The following is a 17,563-nucleotide window of genomic DNA, read 5'->3' as shown; positions in this document are numbered from 1 at the left end:
TGGCCTAAGTTGGAGTACACACTATGTTTTGACTCTCAGCACCGCCCGCACGGAAGATGCAGACAGAAATCCAACAGAAATCCCTTCTAGACATTGTAGTTGTTTTTGTCTGTCTTTGGAAGTAAAAGTTAACGATCTGTACTTGAAAGAGCCAGCTAAAAAGTGATATTCAGAAATATCCAGAATAAGTAAATCAATAGAGACATGTTCAAATTTACATGTCCTATTTAGGGCATGTTCAAATTCATGTGCATGGAACTTTATTCCCCCTGACTTAAGTAGTCCCCCCCCCCCCCGGCCATACCTAAAGGTCAGACTTTAAGTAACAATTCCCCATTTTCTTTCCTCCTCAATTCTTTTTTTCTCCTAACATTTTGGTTTGTAGGAACTAGCAGCAAGCAAAGGGGGGGCGGGTGATTTGAACTTGAATAAGAAGAAGGAAGAGTTTGTGGGATAGTTGGAGTCCCTGGAATTTGATGGGAAATGGTGACTTTCTTGATCCTGGACAATTGAGATCCCCCTTCCCCTGGGAAATGTTCCATCAATAAGATATCTGCCATCTCCTTAGCTGGAGCTAGATAGTGATGACCTTCTAGAAGGTAGCATACGTGTCTGCTTTAGAGGAAAACAACTCTTTCTTCCTAGGGCTTGCTTTCATTGTTAAGACATTTTGCTTATTCTGCATTCCCTGGATGCTAGAATACCGGAAATCCCTACCTTGCCCTATTTCTTGTTTGGTGGCATGGAGAGATCGCAAAGCTCGTGAGAATATGTGACTGTTAGGCTGAGAATATTCTTACGGTGTGTAAGCACAACCATGGTGACTCTATGATGCTTCGGACGGTAGGCATGAGTTGGGATGAGTGAAACAGTTGAGGACAGAAGTAGGGAAATAGAAGAGTGAGAGCTGATGGGAAAGTGGCTCAGGCTGGGAGCCAGGAGCACTGGGTCTTAGTCCCAGCTGCCACTTTGTCACTGCAAGCACTAACATGCACGTTTGCCTGGTAAGCAGCATCCCATGAGTGAGTAGATGCCACGGGTTGTATGTTGCCCTGGACAAATCATTTAAGTTCTTGTCTTGGAGCCTGTTTCCTTGTCTGTTCAGTAGGGATGATTTTAGCTTCCCTCTCAGGGTGGTTGGGGAGATCAAATCAAATAATAGAGATGAGAGTATTTTGAAAAGTTGAAAGTGCTGCAGAGTATAAAGTGGCTTTATTAATAATGCCTGGGCCTTTTTCATGTCTTTTGTAAGTGTGGGGATTTCCATTGCTCCGATATCGTGCTTTTCTTCTTGCCTTAGTTGAACCTTAGTTGCTGTTTTCTTGCATTACTTTGCATGTGAAAATAGAGAATTTTTCTTGAGTTGGCCCATAGAACAAATTCTTTTCAGTTGTTGGTGTCAATACCATGCTCAGTGAAGTTATATGAACAATGTAGTCACCCAACTTGCAGAAGAGGCATTTTTGTTTTCTGCCTGTCTCTCTATTGCTGTTTGCATACAGAGAGTATGGGGCCTGACTTTGCACCTTTTAAAATGACTTTGGGTGTTTATTCAGCATGTGAACGCAGATTCTATACCTGTTTAAAATGATGGGGTGTGGATGGCCATGAGGATTAGGTAGGGCACAGGATTCAGTTCAGAAAACCTCTGTAGCCCACTGTGAAAGGCAGCAAGCAGCCCCTTCCTGCAGCTCCCACCTGGGCAGCTCTTGTCCATGTGTCAGAATTGGGACACAGGGCTCAGCATTAGGAGAGCTTTCTTAAAAAGCAACACTGACCTCAGACCTGAACCCCTCTTCTCTTCACAGTGCCGGAAGCCATCTAGTGACTCCCAGGAACTCACCAAGAAAAGCCCCAGGGGGGCGTCAGATTCAGGAAAAGAGCACAATGGAGTCAGGGTAAAGCACAAGCACCGGAAGCCTGCCAAGCTGGAGTCCCAGTCTCCAGGAAAACGAGCAGAGGGCCAAGAAGAAGGTAGGCCCCTGAGTGTGGACCCTCTGGGCTGGGCTGCAGAGGGATCGTTGGGGCGGGCCAGGAGGAGGGGCTCTGAGACTGACCAAAAAGTGAGACTTCCTCACTGTGGAAGGGGAGTATAATTGACACCTCTGAAATCAAAGGCGAGAGAGGAGGGAGAGGTGGCTTATTTGCCTCACCCTGGTTGCTAGAATGAGGCATACTCCGAAGGCTGACAGGGATGGTTTTCAGACAGACAAAAGTCATTTCTGCAGCAGATTAGCCAATCCATTGCTCTGCGATAGGTCTAGGCTCAGAGAAGAAATGGGTTTAATGAGGATGGAGGTGAAACAGCAGAATATAGGGGTTCATCACACTGTGTCCTTTACCTTTGGTATATTTGAAAAGTCCCAATACAGAAAAGCTAAAAATGAATAGCTAGCTAGCTGGCTGGAAGGGTGAAGGGTTTAGAGAAATTCTAAACCCTTATTATTTAGGGATACACAAGATGTTTAGGGTGGGGAGGTGTGTCCTTAACCTGTATTCTCTGCCACTAATAGTCCCTTGGTGCCCTGATCAGAAAGAGAAACCCAAGTATTTCTGCCCACAGTAGCCTGTGTTCATGGCCTTGTGCGCATGGCATGATCTGCCTCTTTTCTAGTCTGTTCTTATATAGCAGTTACCCTCTGTCCACCGCTTCCTGTTCCTTTCTTCCTGCCTCGCTCAATACTCTAAGATTCATTGAGATTGCCCTTCTCCGGGACCTGCTCCAGCTGTGATAGAACTTTGTGGAGGTGCAGTAGCCACACAGTCATACAGGCAGACTGGCTTTCTACTTTCTGGCAAATCTATTTGATGCACTGCCTTTTTTGGTGTCAGCAAAAGTGACCCAACTCCCAGTTTTTAAAAACCGCTGGGAATTGCTCCTTCTCTAAAAGAGATATGTAGGTGATAGCAGCATAAGGGGAGCTGATAACTGAAACCCAGGGAAAACACAGACCCTCCCTTGACTTTCTCATCTGAGCCACTCCGGGGGGCTTTCCAGTCCTTAGACTCCGATTGTGACATTTCTGCCTTCCGCCCTGAAACCACGCATCACTTCAGGTTCCTTGGAGAAGAAAGCAAAGAGCAGTTTCCGTGACTTCATCCCCGTGGTTCTGAGCACCCGGACACGCAGTCAGTCTGGTGAGTGAGCCTGCGGCTGTGGTCCATGTTGACACTGCCAAGAAAGGTAGAACTCTGGCCGAGTGATTTTGCCATTGGCCCAGGTGGAGACTTGGGAATTTTACTCACTGTGCCAAGATGCCCAGCTCCTGGTGGAGACAAGAGAGCCCAGGGCGGGGGTGGGAGGAGGAATTGCCCAAGATTTTACCATCTACTTAGATTTTCAGAACGGGGATGTGATATCTTTTGTTGGCAGCCAATGGTAAAAAGAGGAAAGGCCTGTGCCACTTAGGAAAACTGGCTCAACACCAAGCTTTGGCATCTCATGATTATTGGAGCCAATCTCAGGAACAAACATTTAACCTTTGGGCCTCTCTATCTTACTGCCCTATGTGATAGACATCATCAAAATCGGAAATGGTCATTGTAAGGTCAGGGCCAGCAGAGTCACATTTGGTGTCCTGAATTTGTATTGGTTGACCCCCAGTGTTTAAGGAAGGATAGACCTTTCTGGCCACTGCTGTTTTCCACTTGCTGCCATGTTGGTACATAGTGCCGGAAATGGTTACCTCGGTTCACCCAGATTTTCATGCAAAGTGGATAGAATGGGAAAGCAGGATACAGCATAAACTCAGTTATCTGACATTATATTAACTGGGACCTCAGCACGCAGAGAGTGCAGTGGTAATTGGGGCCTGTAATGATAGCCTGGAAGCCTCATGAAATCCTGAAGTGTTCTCTGAATCATTGAAGACTGATTACATTGTGGCCAGTGCCATTTTAGTGTTAAACACATTGTACTGCATTTGATTCTTTAGAAATTAGTGATTCCTGTGTGATCTCTATGGTGATTCTCTATTAACCAGAATATTAGATTAACCAGGACACTTTGTTCCTTGCCTGGTCTGTATAATGGAAAGTTTGCTGAATGTTTGCTATCTTTAAGTGGCCTGACTGACTTGAAGCTTTGGTTAAGGGCCACTCTGTTTGCCTAGAACCATTACTTTCTTCTGCTGACCTCACCTGGCTTTGGAGATTGTTAAGTGAATACCCAAGCCTTGGGAGAAAGAGGATGGTGTCTCAGATCTGCTTCTCAGGGAGATGTCAGATCCCCTGTAGTCTAAACCTGGCCAATTTGGGATTGTACTTTTGTTGTTAGCAGAATTGAAGGAAGGAGTGGGAAGGAAGATGGCCTCTTGGCAAGGTGGCAGAGGAGAGTAGGAAAGGTACCATCATCCTGGGGTGGTGGGAGAGGAGGGGGAAATGCTTTGCCAGCTCTGAGAAACAGCTGCAGCTGGATGGCTGGGGGAGGTACCAGAGAGAAAGCTCCACCCCTGGACTCCAGGCCATGCAGTAGGAGGAGGGGTCCATGTAAGGGAAGAAGGTCTGGCTGAGGAGCATTTAGGTGAGACAAACCCAGGCTCTGTCACAGGAAAGGAACTCCTTCTTGCTTTGCTTTTCCTGAGACTTTTTTTTTTTTTGGTGACAGATCTGTTTATTTACGGTGGCTCTGTCAGCGAGATTGGTGGTCACATAGTGAGCAGGGGCGGGGGTGCGCCATGCCAGTCTGCCCTGCCTCGCTTTCTTCTAAACACTAATATCCCAAAAGGCAGGGACATGTGGCCCTCTCCTTCCGCCTCACAAAATGCTTGGCACCTTGTAAGCACTAAGTAAGAGTCTGTGGAATGAAACAGTGGCAGCGTGGATGAGGAAGGGTGTGTGGTTTGGATACTCGATAGTTATGTGATATATTAGACTCTGTAAAGCACAGGCAAATATCTCCTTTGAGCTTCAAAACAGGCCTGTGAGGTTAGTAAGGCAGAGGACAGTATCCCTATTTTCTAGACGAGGAAACAAGAAAAAGAACTTTTCTACAGCATAGCACTAATAACCGGCAGAGCCTGAACTTGAACCCAGACCTTCAAACTCCTAATCCAGGGCACTTGCTTCAACATGATACTTTGTCTCTTCAAAATGTACCTGACCACCTTCTGTACTTCCGTCTGCAGGAAGCATCTGTAGCTCCTTTGCTGGAATGGCAGACAGTGACATGGGAAGCCAGGAAGTCTTCCCCACAGAAGAGGAAGAGGAGGTGACCCCCATCCCAGCTAAGCGTCGGAAGGTGAGAAAGACCCAACGGGACACCCAGTATCGCAGCCACCATGCCCAGGATAAGACTCTGTTGAGCCAGGGCCGCAGGCACCTATGTCGAGCCCGCGAAATGCCCTGGAGAACAGAGGCTGCCCGGCAAATGTGGGACACCAATGAGGAGGAGGAGGAAGATGAGGAGGAAGGTCTGGTGAAGAGGAAGAAACGGAGACGGCAGAAGAACCGAAAATATCAGACTGGGGAGTACCTGACCGAGCAAGAAGAAGAGCAGCAGCAGAAAGGGAGAGCAGGTAAGGCCAGCCAGGGGGTGCTGCCCCAGGGAGTTGCTGTCACCCATCCCCAAGCCACAGTGACTTTGGCTTCTGGGGTGCCCTTAGGCATCTTGGATGTTCCAACCTCTGCCTTCTCAATGCCCAGTGAAGGCCTCGGCACCCATGGAAACCTGGTGCTATGACCTCCAACTGCCAGAGGGGGTCATTCAATGCCAGTCTGAAGTTTTGCCTTGGGGTTGAGATTGAATGAGTTCAGACTGAACTGAAAGGGAGCTGAGGACACGTAGGCCCAAGCCCTCCAATTTCTTATAAAAGTCTGAACCTGTGGGCAAGGCCACAGTGACATGCTGGCATGGTACAACTCGATACCAGGGACTTCTCCGGTTTGCTTGAGGGAGTCAGGTCTTTAGGGAGACTGGGCTCTCTCTCTCCTAGAATTCTGGGTTCAAGAAGAAAGAGGGCATTAATTGGCTTTTCTGGGATGTCTCCAGATCCTAAACTAAAATAAATACAATGGTTTCCTCAACCTTCAAGTAGAAGGAGGTACAACTTTGCTTTCTCCCTTAAAGCTACAAAGGCTACTAAGAGGCAGGGTGAAGCCTTCAGGTGACCTGAGGTGGCATTATTTTGTCAGACCTGAGTTGGAAAAGCAGGCAGCCCAAGGAGAAAACCAGACTTTGTTTGGCCACATCAGACGCTATGGTATGTAATCATGGAGGCATAGCCTATCACCTAGCTAATATCAGTATATTTTGCTAAGTGCTGTTCAGTAGCATTCCTATAATGGATTTCTAGACGAGCCAAAAAGTGCATCTCTGACTCCAAAATAAAAGCACCTCTGTCTCTCACTCTCTATCTCTGAACTCTGCCCTAGAAGCAACAATTGATTGTCTTCTGTAATGTATTCATCCTGAGCTACTGGTAAAGATCCACACTTTCCTGATTAACGAAAACTGAACACCCGCATATGAAGTAGGTAGTGGATACTGGACTTGCTACAAAGCAAAGAGGGCTAAACCTCATTTCGGGCTCTGCTTAGAGACATATATGATACCCATCCCTACACTCAGGAGAGTAATTGAGCTAATTTTCATCACCTCTGAGGAACAATGGGGATAGTTTTTCCTTTTTTCTGCCAGAGCCATAATGGATTGGTCAGAAATGAATTGTCAAGCCTCTGGCCGCAGCCACTTGTGTTAGGATGAGGAGGAGCTTTTGTATCACCAATCTTCTATAATGAGGGCTAGTTTCCTAGAAACTTGGGAGCTTCTTATTGAACCTGTAAGCTTTTGAAATTGGAAGAACCTTTGAGTTTCCTGGTCCAGTTTTCCATCCAATACAGAGATCTCACAGCACTCTCGGGCAGGTAGCCTCTCCTTAAACAGCTCCAGGAACATGGAGGACACCACTTAGCAAGGCCTCCTGTTTGACTTGGGGGCAGCTCCAGTTGTTGGCAAGTAGGTCATTCTCCCTCTATCTCCCTCCTCCATGTCTAAGGGTTTCCAGTGAGGTTGTTGGCTTTGGCTTATCATCTGGTCACCTTCCTCCAGATCTGATGGTGACATCTTCATGAAGGAATCGCCTGGCAGACACCTCTCTTCTCAAAAAGAGCTTCTCTGATCCCTGTTATGACTAACTACCTATTTTTCAGTGCACATCAGAGAGTTAGGCAGAGGCCAAACTAGACAGGTCATCTTACTCCCATCTTAACTTCGTGACCTTCCCTTTGGTTCTGGGCTTGTGTTTTCTCCCTTTTTGACCCGCAGAGGGGATAGGAAGAGCTGCTCCCACTCCCATACCTACTACCTCCACTCTCTGTTCCTTCCTGCGCTACTGGGAAGCCCTTGCTCCACTACAAATGAATAAATTCCAGAGCCTGCCCTGGCCTGGGTAACGGGCTAGGGGCTGCTGCTTTTTCTGTGGCATTGAATGCTGTAATACGACTTCCCCCCATTTCCTGAGGTTCTCACAAGGCACGATTCTGTTCCTTCCTCTTTTGCCCCGGCCCAAACTTGTTGCATCAGAAGCCCTGGTTTAGAATATATTGCCTGGAGATGCCATTACAGCCAATCTAGTACAGTAGCTCTTAAGAAGGGTGTGGGGATCCACTAGTGGGTTGGGGCTAGTTAGGGGAAAGGGGTGGTGTAACAGCTGGCCTCCTAAAAGCTTTGCGTAACCTACAGCCCTCCCACATCTGGATATGCCCTTGGCGATGTCACATGTGACTTCTTGGAACTTGTACCACCCCCTCATTTTACAAATTGGAGAATCCAAGGCTGCAGTTACTCATTTGGCAGACATGCTGATAATTTGCCATGTGCTAGGTAGGCATGGTGGTCAGTCCTGTGGGGGAGATGAAGAATACACGGGCACGGCCCTCCCTAAAGAACTTACACTTAAATAATACAATAATGATGCCTCATTCTTTCTAACACTTTATAAAGGGGTTTTGAATATGTTACTCATTTAATTCTCATACTTGTTCTGTGATGTGGATTATATTATCCTCATTTTACAGGCATAGAAACTGAGGCTTGGGGATATTATGACTTGTCTGCAGCCAGTCACACAGCTAGTGGCCAAGCCACGTAACACTAATGTTAGCTACCGATGAGAGTTAAGCCAGTCTATCCCTTCTACCTGTGAGGTGTAGGACTGGACTGGGCAATGAGGCTCTTGATAGTAGGGTTCCCAGTGCTGATGAAGGATCTCTGCTCTGGAGCGGGAAAGAGCTGTAAGAATTAAAACCATACTTTTTGAAATTAAAAAGTGTCTTTTTTTTTTCAGTGAGCTGTGGCTAGCATTAAAGATGTCACCCAGTGTGTTCCAGTAACTTGATTTCCAACCAAGTGAGCAGCAGGTTTCCATGACTGCCCACCAGCTAAGTCCCCATGGCACCTTCTGGTTTTAGGGAGTTTCTGTGGCTTTAATCTTTGTGTCCTCAGAGAATGACCAACAGGCAGTCAGGTGGATAGAAGTGAGGCTATGAAGGAAGCCTCCTACCATTTACTTTCCACCCCATTATACTTCATACTTCATTTCAGCAGAGCCTCTAAATTTGTTTTCATATTGGAATGGAGAAAGAAGCAAAGGCGACATGGAGAAAGCTGAAAAGGAAGTTCCGATTTGCTCTGGGCTATGGGGAAATCTTTTAAATATTATCCTCATTTCGGGGACAGCCAGATGGGCCACCCCCTCTGGCCAGGGCTGGGAGTTGTTACCTCCTTATTAGAGGAGGGACTTTGATGCTGGAATACAGTGTCCATTTGAGAAGTACTTAGTGGACATGCCAGCACCACACTAGTACAGGTAGCTGATAGTTACACGACTTCGTACTGAGATTCTAATTCCCAAATTCCTCTGATTCATTTGCTTTTCTGTGTTCCATTTCCCTATCATCCATTCTTTCCTGTTTCTTGTCTTCAGATTCAAAGGCCCGTAAGCAGAAGACTTCCTCCCAAAGTTCGGAGCACCACCTCAGGAACAGGAACCTTCTCTTGCCCAACAAAGCCCAGGGGATCTCGGATTCGCCAAATGGTTTCCTCCCAAACAACCTGGGGGAGCCAGCCTGCCTTGAAAATTCAGAAAAGCCATCAGGAAAACGAAAGTGCAAGACCAAGCACATGGTGAATGTCTTAGAAGAGGCAAAGGTGTGTTGCTTGCTAAGGGGAGTTTTGGGGAAGGAGAGTGGGCTACGGTTGCAGGCTTTCCAGAGGCTTCTCTGAGTAAGAGAGAGAGACAGACAGAAAGTAATGGGGAGGATCGAATTACTTTCGATCCTCCCTGTACCCATATTTATTAAAGTATTTGAAACTAGTTCTAGAAAGATTCAGGAGAGGATTTGAAGAATGGGCACTAAAGTTAGAGCTAACAATAAGTGTTTGCAAAGTATAGGGTTTGGCTCATGATGGCTTTTCCTTGACAGTCTGGGGTCTCCTTTTAGTTAAGGAAGTCTTAAAGGATATGGCAGGATGTTAACCTGAATAGCTTGTTAACATCCAATCAAGAAGCTTTTGTCTGGGCTTAATTCTCTGGGAATAAATCAGGGAGATTTCTGAGTCAATCAAGGTAGAAAACAACTTGTAGGAGCAAGGTAGTCGATGTCCAGACAAAGGTTGCTGGAGGATGAGACTGAAGGAATATCACTTGGACCCCATTATAGCCACCCTTCTCTACCCTCACTATCCAGTCCCTTTGCTTCTCTTCGTAGCAAAGGAACGAGTAAGTGGGCACTTACCAATCAGTAGCCAGGCACGCATTCTAGACACCCTGTTCGAAATTGACATCTCTTTTTGGTCTGATGTTCATGACTTTGGTGTTCTACATTGGTTCTACATTGTACAATTTGGGGGGAAAAAAAACACCTAGTCCTCATCCTGGGTGAGCTATACATTTGAAAGGAGTGAAGGTCTGGGCTCAAATGTTTGTATACCCATAGTAAGTATTCCTCATTGACAATCAAAAAAAAAAAAAAAGGTCATATTGGGCTTGTTTTGGTGGTTGTGCTTCTTCCGGCTCTTTCCAGCTCCCAAGGGATCCCTGAGTGCTACTGCCAAAAGGTGGGTGACTAGGTGCTCATTTCCACCTCCTTTCCCCATCTTCTTCCCTATTCTGGAATCTGGTTCTAGCTCAGACGAGGTACACAAACCTATTTTCTCATCTTTAAAAACAGAGATGAGCCCTGGCTGGTGTGACTCAGTGGACTGAATGGTGGCCTGTGAACTAAAAGGTCACTGGTTCGATTCCCAGTTCGGACACATGCCTGGGTTGCAGGCCAAGTCCTCCGATGGGGGTGTGCTATAGGCAACCAATCAATGTATCTCACACATCGATGTTTCTCTCCTTCTCATTCTCCCTCCCTTCCCCCCTCTCTAGAACTAAATAAATAAATAATCTTTAAACAATTTTTTAAAGAAGGAGATGATACTCCATGTCCGTCCCATTTCACAAGGGTGCTTAGAGAAACAAAGGAGAAGCAATGATGTTAAAGGCTTTGATAATCATGAAGTGCATTCTGAGGTTGGTGTACATCCTTGAATGAGGGGACAGAGGCATGGAGCAGAAAAGTAGCAGCGAGCATTCCCAGAGGGGATGGGGGAGAAGCAGGGAAGTCAGGTGTGTGCTGAGCACTCCATTCACATGATCGCTCTCAGTTCCTGCAGTGACTTTTGGAGGTGGGTGTTGTTATCCTCTTTTTATGGTGAGGAAACTGAGGCTTACAGAAGTTAAGGGACTTGTGCTTTGTAGTCCTGAGTGAAGGTTGGGGCCTCAGGCAAGCCTGGCTACCCCTGGAGTCCCACCCCCACCCCACTCTCTTCTTTCCATATGGCTCCACCCAGTGGATGGGTGGCTTCTGTCTGTATCCTGGAGACACTGGGGGAGGGGACAGCTGGACAGGGAAACCCTGCAAGTCTGAGCAGTTCTGACAAAATACGAGAGTCTCCCTTCCCCTCCGCTGCTCCTCCAGCACTAAGATGGCCCTGTCCCACACAAAGGTGACCAGCCACCTGTCATTCAGGAGCGTACGCTGATGCTTTCGTCTGGTTATTCTGCCCAGCAGTATGTCCACTGAAATGTTCCTCCCTGAGAGGTTGTGTCCCTTCACAGGGCCTCCCTTTCTCCCTCCCACCTTTCTCTCCCAGTCACCGCCACCTGCTCCAGTTGCCCCCATGGCACTGTGCTTTTGCTTTGTAGTGGGAAACAAGGGGGCGTGGGGGGTGGGCGGAGGACATGCCTGCAACACTAAAGCTAGGGCACTGGCCAAAGGCTTCTTCCCACAGGGGGCTCTGAACCAGGACAGGGGTGAGGAGGGGGAGGGGGCCCCCATTTGCTCTTGTTCCTTCCCCTCTTAAGGCAGTTTCCCTTGTTTCTTGCAGCTCTGGTCCCTAGAAGGAGAGTCACCCTTTGGCTACTGGCTTGGCTTAGCAAAAATCGGGGCACTTTACCCAGCATCCTTCAGTACTGCCATTATACACCTTTGTCTTCCTGGCAGTAGAACAGCATTCTACACTAACTGGTACCTTTCTGCTAGTGATTGTACCTCTCTGCCCCTTTGGAATCGGGATAGATAGCAATTCTTGTTTTCTTGGGATTTACCAGAGGAAACAAATGTTCTGGGCTCTCCTTTCCTGGGTTCATGTCTTTCTAGCCAACTTTTCTGGCTACCTAGGGCTCTGCACGTGGCTGGCTTCAATCAAGTCAACAAATATTTCTTGCAATGACCTACCCAGCCCTGAGTCAAGTTCTCAGGAACAAAAGAGAGGAACAAGGGAGAGGATGATAATATAAACCCTACTTTCAAGGTGCTTAAAATCTAGCAGGGGAGGCCAGACTTGCCCATGAAACGATGGAAGAAAATTAAGGCAGTCAGGCATCAGGTACCAGATTATGTGATTCAGAGTAGGTTTTCTGGGTAGCGGGGACCAGAGTGTTGTAAAATGTTGTAGAAAACATAAAATTTAAGTGAGACCTTGACACCCTGAGGGATTTGGATAAACTGAGGGATCTATTATTTATCTATTATGGTGTAACAGATTACCCTAAAACTTAGCCAGCTTCATTACAATGGTAAGCATGCATTATTTCACATAATTTCTGGTGGTCAGGAATTCAGGAGCAGCTTAGCTGGCTTTGGTTTGGGGTCTCATGAGGCTGTAGTCAAAGTGTCAGGTACATTCATCTGAAGGCTTGACTGGGGTTGGGGTATCTAGGGTGGCTCCCTTACATGGCTGGCAGGCTGATGTTGGGTCTCGACAGGGAATATCCTGTTCTTGCCCATGGTTTTCTCCAGAGGGCTGCTTGAGTGTCCTTATGACATGGCAACTGGCTTCCCCCCAGCACGAGTGATCCAAAAGAAAGCAAGGCAGAAGCCACATTGTCTTTTAGGGTCCAGGCTTAGAAGTCGCATATCGTCATCCCTGCAGTCTCCTGTTGGCTACACAAGGTCAGCCCTAGCCACTGCACAAAGGGGCTCTGCAAGAGCATGAATGTTATCAGGGACCATCCTGGAGTCTGATGAGGGCACGGTCTGATTCATGTGCCTCCCACATGTAAGACACACCCACCTTTCTCAAGGCCCCTCAAAGTGTCAACCAATTCTGGCATCAGCTTCAAATTAAAAATTTCATCATCTAACTTAGGTCTAGGTTCAGATGAGGCTTCTTGGGTCTAGTTCCTTGAATGCAGCTCCTGGAGCACAGTTCTACTAGATATGAAGACCGGTCAACTAAGGAGATAAGTTACTTGTCTCCGGAGATGCAATAACCATGGTGGGACAGGCGTGGGGACTTGCTCTACACATGTCAGTTCAAACGAGAGGAAAAAGGAGATGCGGGGTGGTCATTTATGAAGAAAAGACTCTAATGTGTTTGTGAGCGCCCACCCTGTGCCTCATTCTGGAACCTTTCTAGTTTGTTATTTCAAAGAGCCTGCAGGGGAGAAAGTGAGGGTCAGAGAGGTTGGGCCTTGCAGCTGGTAGATGGCAGAGGCAAGATTCAAACCTGGATCTGTCTGAATCCCACACCTGAGTGCTCTTCATCGCCCCAGGTGGACATGAGTGTGACCTGGGGACACAGTGTGGTGGAAGATGGGAAAGCCTGATGAGGGCTAGATAAGAGGGAACGTTTTGCAGCAAGAGGGAATGTTTCTGCAGCTGTACCCCTTTAGGCAAAGATAGATATCTCTGCTTATCTTTACTCTCTTAGTTAGCTTCTGCTTATTTATAAATATGGCTTATAAAAACCTCTATAGCCCTGGCTGGTGTACCTCAGTGGATTGAGCGCAGGCCTGCTAACCAAAGGGTGGCCGATTCAGGGCACGTGCCTGGGTTCCAGGCCAGGTCCCCCCACACCCCATGGGGGGCACTCGAGAGGCCACCACACATTAATGTTTCTCTTCCTCTCTTTCTCCCTCCCTCCCCTTTTCTCTAGAGATAAATAAATAACATCTTTTTAAAAAACCCTCAATAAATGGAGATTGAGGTGGGTAAAGAAGGCATGCAGCATTCTTGAGATAAGCTGAGATGTCTGCTCAATCTCTGATTTCCAATCCCTTCATCATTCCTTACTTGTGTGGTTGAAGATTTGAGCCCCATAGCATCTGCTCACTGGGTAGAAGTGAACAGGAACCCATGCTGATCCAGGACTACATCTCTGCTTTCCAGGGCAAAGGGCGTTGGAACCAGCAGAAGACACGATCTCCCAAGTCTCCCACCTCAGTGAAGCCCACAGAACCGTGCACACCCTCTAAGTCCCGAAGTGCCAACCTAGAGGAGTCCTCAGAACCCCCTGCATACCGGCAGATTCCTCCAGAGGCACGTCGGCTCATAGTGAACAAAAATGCGGGTGAGACCCTCCTGCAGCGGGCAGCACGTCTTGGCTATAAGGTAAGGAGCGTCTGGCCACAGGATGCAACTGCCCTAGCATCTGCGGAGAAAGTTCTCCCATAGGCTCCTCTTTGGCCTGGGCAGGGCTTTGTTTGGAACTTGAACCCAGGTGGCCTCCTTATGCTGCTGTAGGCCTCCTTGCCCCTGGCATGGTATATGTGAACGCGTGCTCATTTGGATGGCAATTTGGTGTGAACATAATTGAAATGGTAACACAATATCGTGCAATATTTTTCTAGGCCAGAAACGGGTTTGGGAAGGTTATCTTTTCTTGAATTGCCCTGTGCATTGGCACCCCCACTCGGAGATGAAGAAGGGTGATTGTTGTTCACTCTTCATATCTTCATTTAGCATCCCCTCATTTTGGCTACCAGTAGTGGAGGACTCACGAGTATATTGGAAGGTAGGGCTGGGCTCACCCCACCGTAAACTACTTCCCTAGGAATCAGAAACAAAGCAACGAAGGAAATTGGCTTTACTGGGCACTTATTTTGTCATGGTAAGAGCTCTGATAACCTCATATCATTCATCTTCACCATAAGCCTGTGGAGGCAGGTTTCGTTAGCCCCATTTTACAGGTGCAAAAATTAAGACTAAGCAATGTTAAGTGGCATGTCTAAGATCACTGAACTACTGCATACACATGAGTCTGAAATCACATCAAGGTCTCTTTTGATTCCCAAGTACCAGGGAAGAGGTGGAAGCCCAACTCATTTATGGTCATGAAATAATGTTGTTGGGCAGTTTGGTTGTTTCCCACTTTTTGCTGATACAAACTCCCTCAATCTTGCAACTTGGACCACCTTGCTTTGTATTTCCTCAGAATTTGTTCATAAGGTGGGACTTCTGGTTTGTAGAGTAGGTTCTCTTTTTTCAGGCTTCCGATGCCTATAACAGACTCATTTAAAGACAGCTGCACTCCCAGTCAGGCTGGTCCGCATAGAATAGCTGCCTCAACGGCCTCTCTCCGGCAAGCTACTGCCTTTCTTGAGCACGTAGTATGGGGCCCTGGAGAACTTCCAAGGGAAAACTGAAGACAAAATGATGAGCAACCCCTGCCCACAAGATTAATTTTTTTAAGCCTGGGGCCAAACCAGCAAACAGGGACCTGAAGGAGAACCAACCAGGACAAGGCCAGAGCAGCAGGGCAGCCCATCACAGGAAGGTGGGAGAGGTCATCCGAGGTCTGAGGGAGATGCGGACATCTACAGTGGTTAGGAGAGTAGGGGGCCTCGTGTTCCCCTCGGGGGACAGGCAGTGTGACTGCTCCTGTTTCCAGGAGGCAGCACCCCAATGCAGGCACACATAATGGCAGGCACACTTGCTCACTCACTCTACCAGCCAGTCTGTGGGCTAGCTGTCAGTCAGGACAGCTGAGTGGGCCATTTTCATCAGGGCCTGCGAGGGTTGATGATAGGGCCCTGGTAGCTGCTGTGGTTCTTCTCTCAGAAGAAGGGCTGCCTCTCCCCTTCCCCTAAGCTAATTCACCAGCTCCATCCCAGACTGGCTAGGATGCTTCCAGGCCCGGAGTCCCACTTCTGGTCCTATCATCTCAGCCAGGGAAGCTAATAATTACTACACGGACGAATGACCACACTGAATTATACTCAGAACAATCTGGATTTGAGGGGAGGGCTGGGATAAGCATCCAGAGACAGTACTTAAAATGATAAAAACCAGCACCTAGATATAGAACTTAAACCAATTCTTTGTTCCTTGTTCTCAAATTACCACCGGAGTCTGTGCTTGCTACTGCATGTCTCACTGCCCTTGCAGAGCCCCAGACTGGGGAACCGGTGCTCAGGGAGTTGAGGCCTCAGGGTTTGGGTTCTGGGTGGGTAGGTGAGCCTCTCTGAACACCTCACCCCAGCAACCCGCACCCAGATGAGTGTTGTTGGCCATAAGAAGTGCCTCCCCACTGCTTGAGAAAACAGTCCAGAGCTGAGGTCCTGGGAACGGCAGCTCAGGACTATAACTGTGTTGACAAAAGATTTTGAGGCTTGTCTGTTGGTACATGGAATAAAAGTCAGGTGCGGAGATTCTCCCAGAACCTAACTGGGGTGGTTTCAAGAATTGGGCCACTTTTTGTTCATATTGCTGTCCTTGTCCCCACAGGATGTTGTTCTCTACTGCCTCCAGAAAGACAGTGAGGACGTGAATCACCGTGACAATGCTGGCTACACGGCCCTTCATGAGGCCTGCTCCCGGGGCTGGACCGACATTCTGAACATCCTGCTGGAACATGGGGCCAATGTGAACTGCAGTGCGCAGGATGGCACAAGGCATGCTCCCCTGCCTCTCCCGCCCTCCCCCAGCTCAGTCCCAGTCTAGACCTTTGTGGCAAGCCACGCTGCTAGGCTGCGAGTTGCACAGGGGCCCTATCAGGAGATGTTTCAGGAAGACATCTGCAGACCGCAGGGAGAGCTGGGTTAGGGCAGGGGTGGATGTGTTCCTCACTGGCAAGTCTACGTCATTTACCAAGGGGAAGTTGGGGTTGTCTAGGGATCACCCCATCAGATGCAGCTTCACCAGGAAGGCCACTCGAGCTTTCCGTAAACCATCCTGGTGGTGCACCTGTCTCAGGCAGAATCTCGGGCTCCAGGAGGCTGACCTTATGGTACCATCCAGATTTGATCTCTATACACTGTTTAAAAGACACCTTTCTTTGCCTTAAAGAAATTGTACCTATTCTCCTCTGCTCTGTCAGAGGGATTACTTCCTGGGCAAAATTGAGACATGAGCCACATACTAAGTGAGGGGACTTGGGTCAAAGAACTCTGGCTCTGCTTGGCCACCACCTGGTGTATGGAGCTGTTCAGTTCATCCCCGCACATGGGTCCTTCTACTCAAACCTAATCACCTGCTTTAAGTTTATCTGCAGTCAGGGGCCCACTGTCTCCTGAACCTCAGAGCTACCAGTGGAGCTCCACTGTGCCATAGACACTATCTCAAGACGTAGGGGAAATATAAGAGAGAAAACGGAGAGGGAGGGGAAAGAGACGCAGGGAGAGAAAGAGGCAGGGAGATGTAGTGAGAGATATAGGCCAGAGGTGGTTCCTCTGCTCTAAGTCTTACCCCACATGACGCTGCGGTCATCTCATTTTACTTTTCCCTGATGAGGTAGCCTGAGGTCTACACACCCAGGTTCCTACTTGGGCCCTATTGTCCTCACCCTGTATCACCTACACAGGCCAGTTCATGATGCAGTGGTCAATGACAACCTGGAGACCATGTGGCTCTTGCTGTCCTATGGGGCCGACCCCACCTTGGCTACCTACTCAGGACAAACAGCCATGAAGTTGGCCAGCAGTGACACCATGAAGCGCTTTCTCAGCGGTAAGCACAGCCCAGACTCAAAGCCGTCGTCCTTGGGGCTGGCCTCTGACTCCTGAACTCCTGAGGAAATATTCCTTATCTCCTTCCATCTCAAACAGCTCCTGTGAGGGGCATAAGCCCTTTTTACAAGCTTTAAGTCTCTCAGAAGTCTCTATAAGCTTTAAAAAACCCAAGGCCCACTTTCTCTTGTCCCTATGCTGTGAGTGTTCACATTGCATGCATCCTCTTCAGGACCCTGGTTGCCCTCCGGGACCCATTTCCCAGCAAAGGCATGTGGGACTGCCGCCTTGTAGGACAGCAATCCCACTAATAGATTTTGTTTGGGACAAATGTATTGACCTATGCT

At 48.0% G+C, this 17,563-nt stretch overlaps 1 protein-coding gene across 11 annotated transcripts in view; it reads left to right on the top strand.

Moving 5' to 3' along the window:
* BCORL1 (BCL6 corepressor like 1) overlaps positions 1-17,563 on the top strand; it is a 63,013-nt gene that overhangs the window by 31,868 nt on the left and 13,582 nt on the right. For all 11 annotated transcript variants that reach the window (XM_045852226.1, XM_045852222.1, XM_045852219.1 and 8 more), the window contains 7 exons: positions 1,809-1,974; positions 3,058-3,138; positions 5,127-5,516; positions 8,925-9,148; positions 13,660-13,881; positions 15,997-16,163; positions 17,072-17,217. In XM_045852226.1, coding sequence (XP_045708182.1) covers positions 1,809-1,974; positions 3,058-3,138; positions 5,127-5,516; positions 8,925-9,148; positions 13,660-13,881; positions 15,997-16,163; positions 17,072-17,217 — 1,396 coding nt within the window. The remainder of the gene's footprint in view (positions 1-1,808; positions 1,975-3,057; positions 3,139-5,126; positions 5,517-8,924; positions 9,149-13,659; positions 13,882-15,996; positions 16,164-17,071; positions 17,218-17,563) is intronic.

This window comes from Phyllostomus hastatus, unplaced genomic scaffold (assembly GCF_019186645.2).
Source record: "Phyllostomus hastatus isolate PE091 unplaced genomic scaffold, TTU_PhHast_1.1 phas_contig_90, whole genome shotgun sequence".
NCBI classification, from domain to species: domain Eukaryota; kingdom Metazoa; phylum Chordata; class Mammalia; order Chiroptera; family Phyllostomidae; genus Phyllostomus; species Phyllostomus hastatus.
Note: the sequence above shows the minus strand (reverse complement) of the source record. Positions and strands in the feature narration are given on the sequence as shown.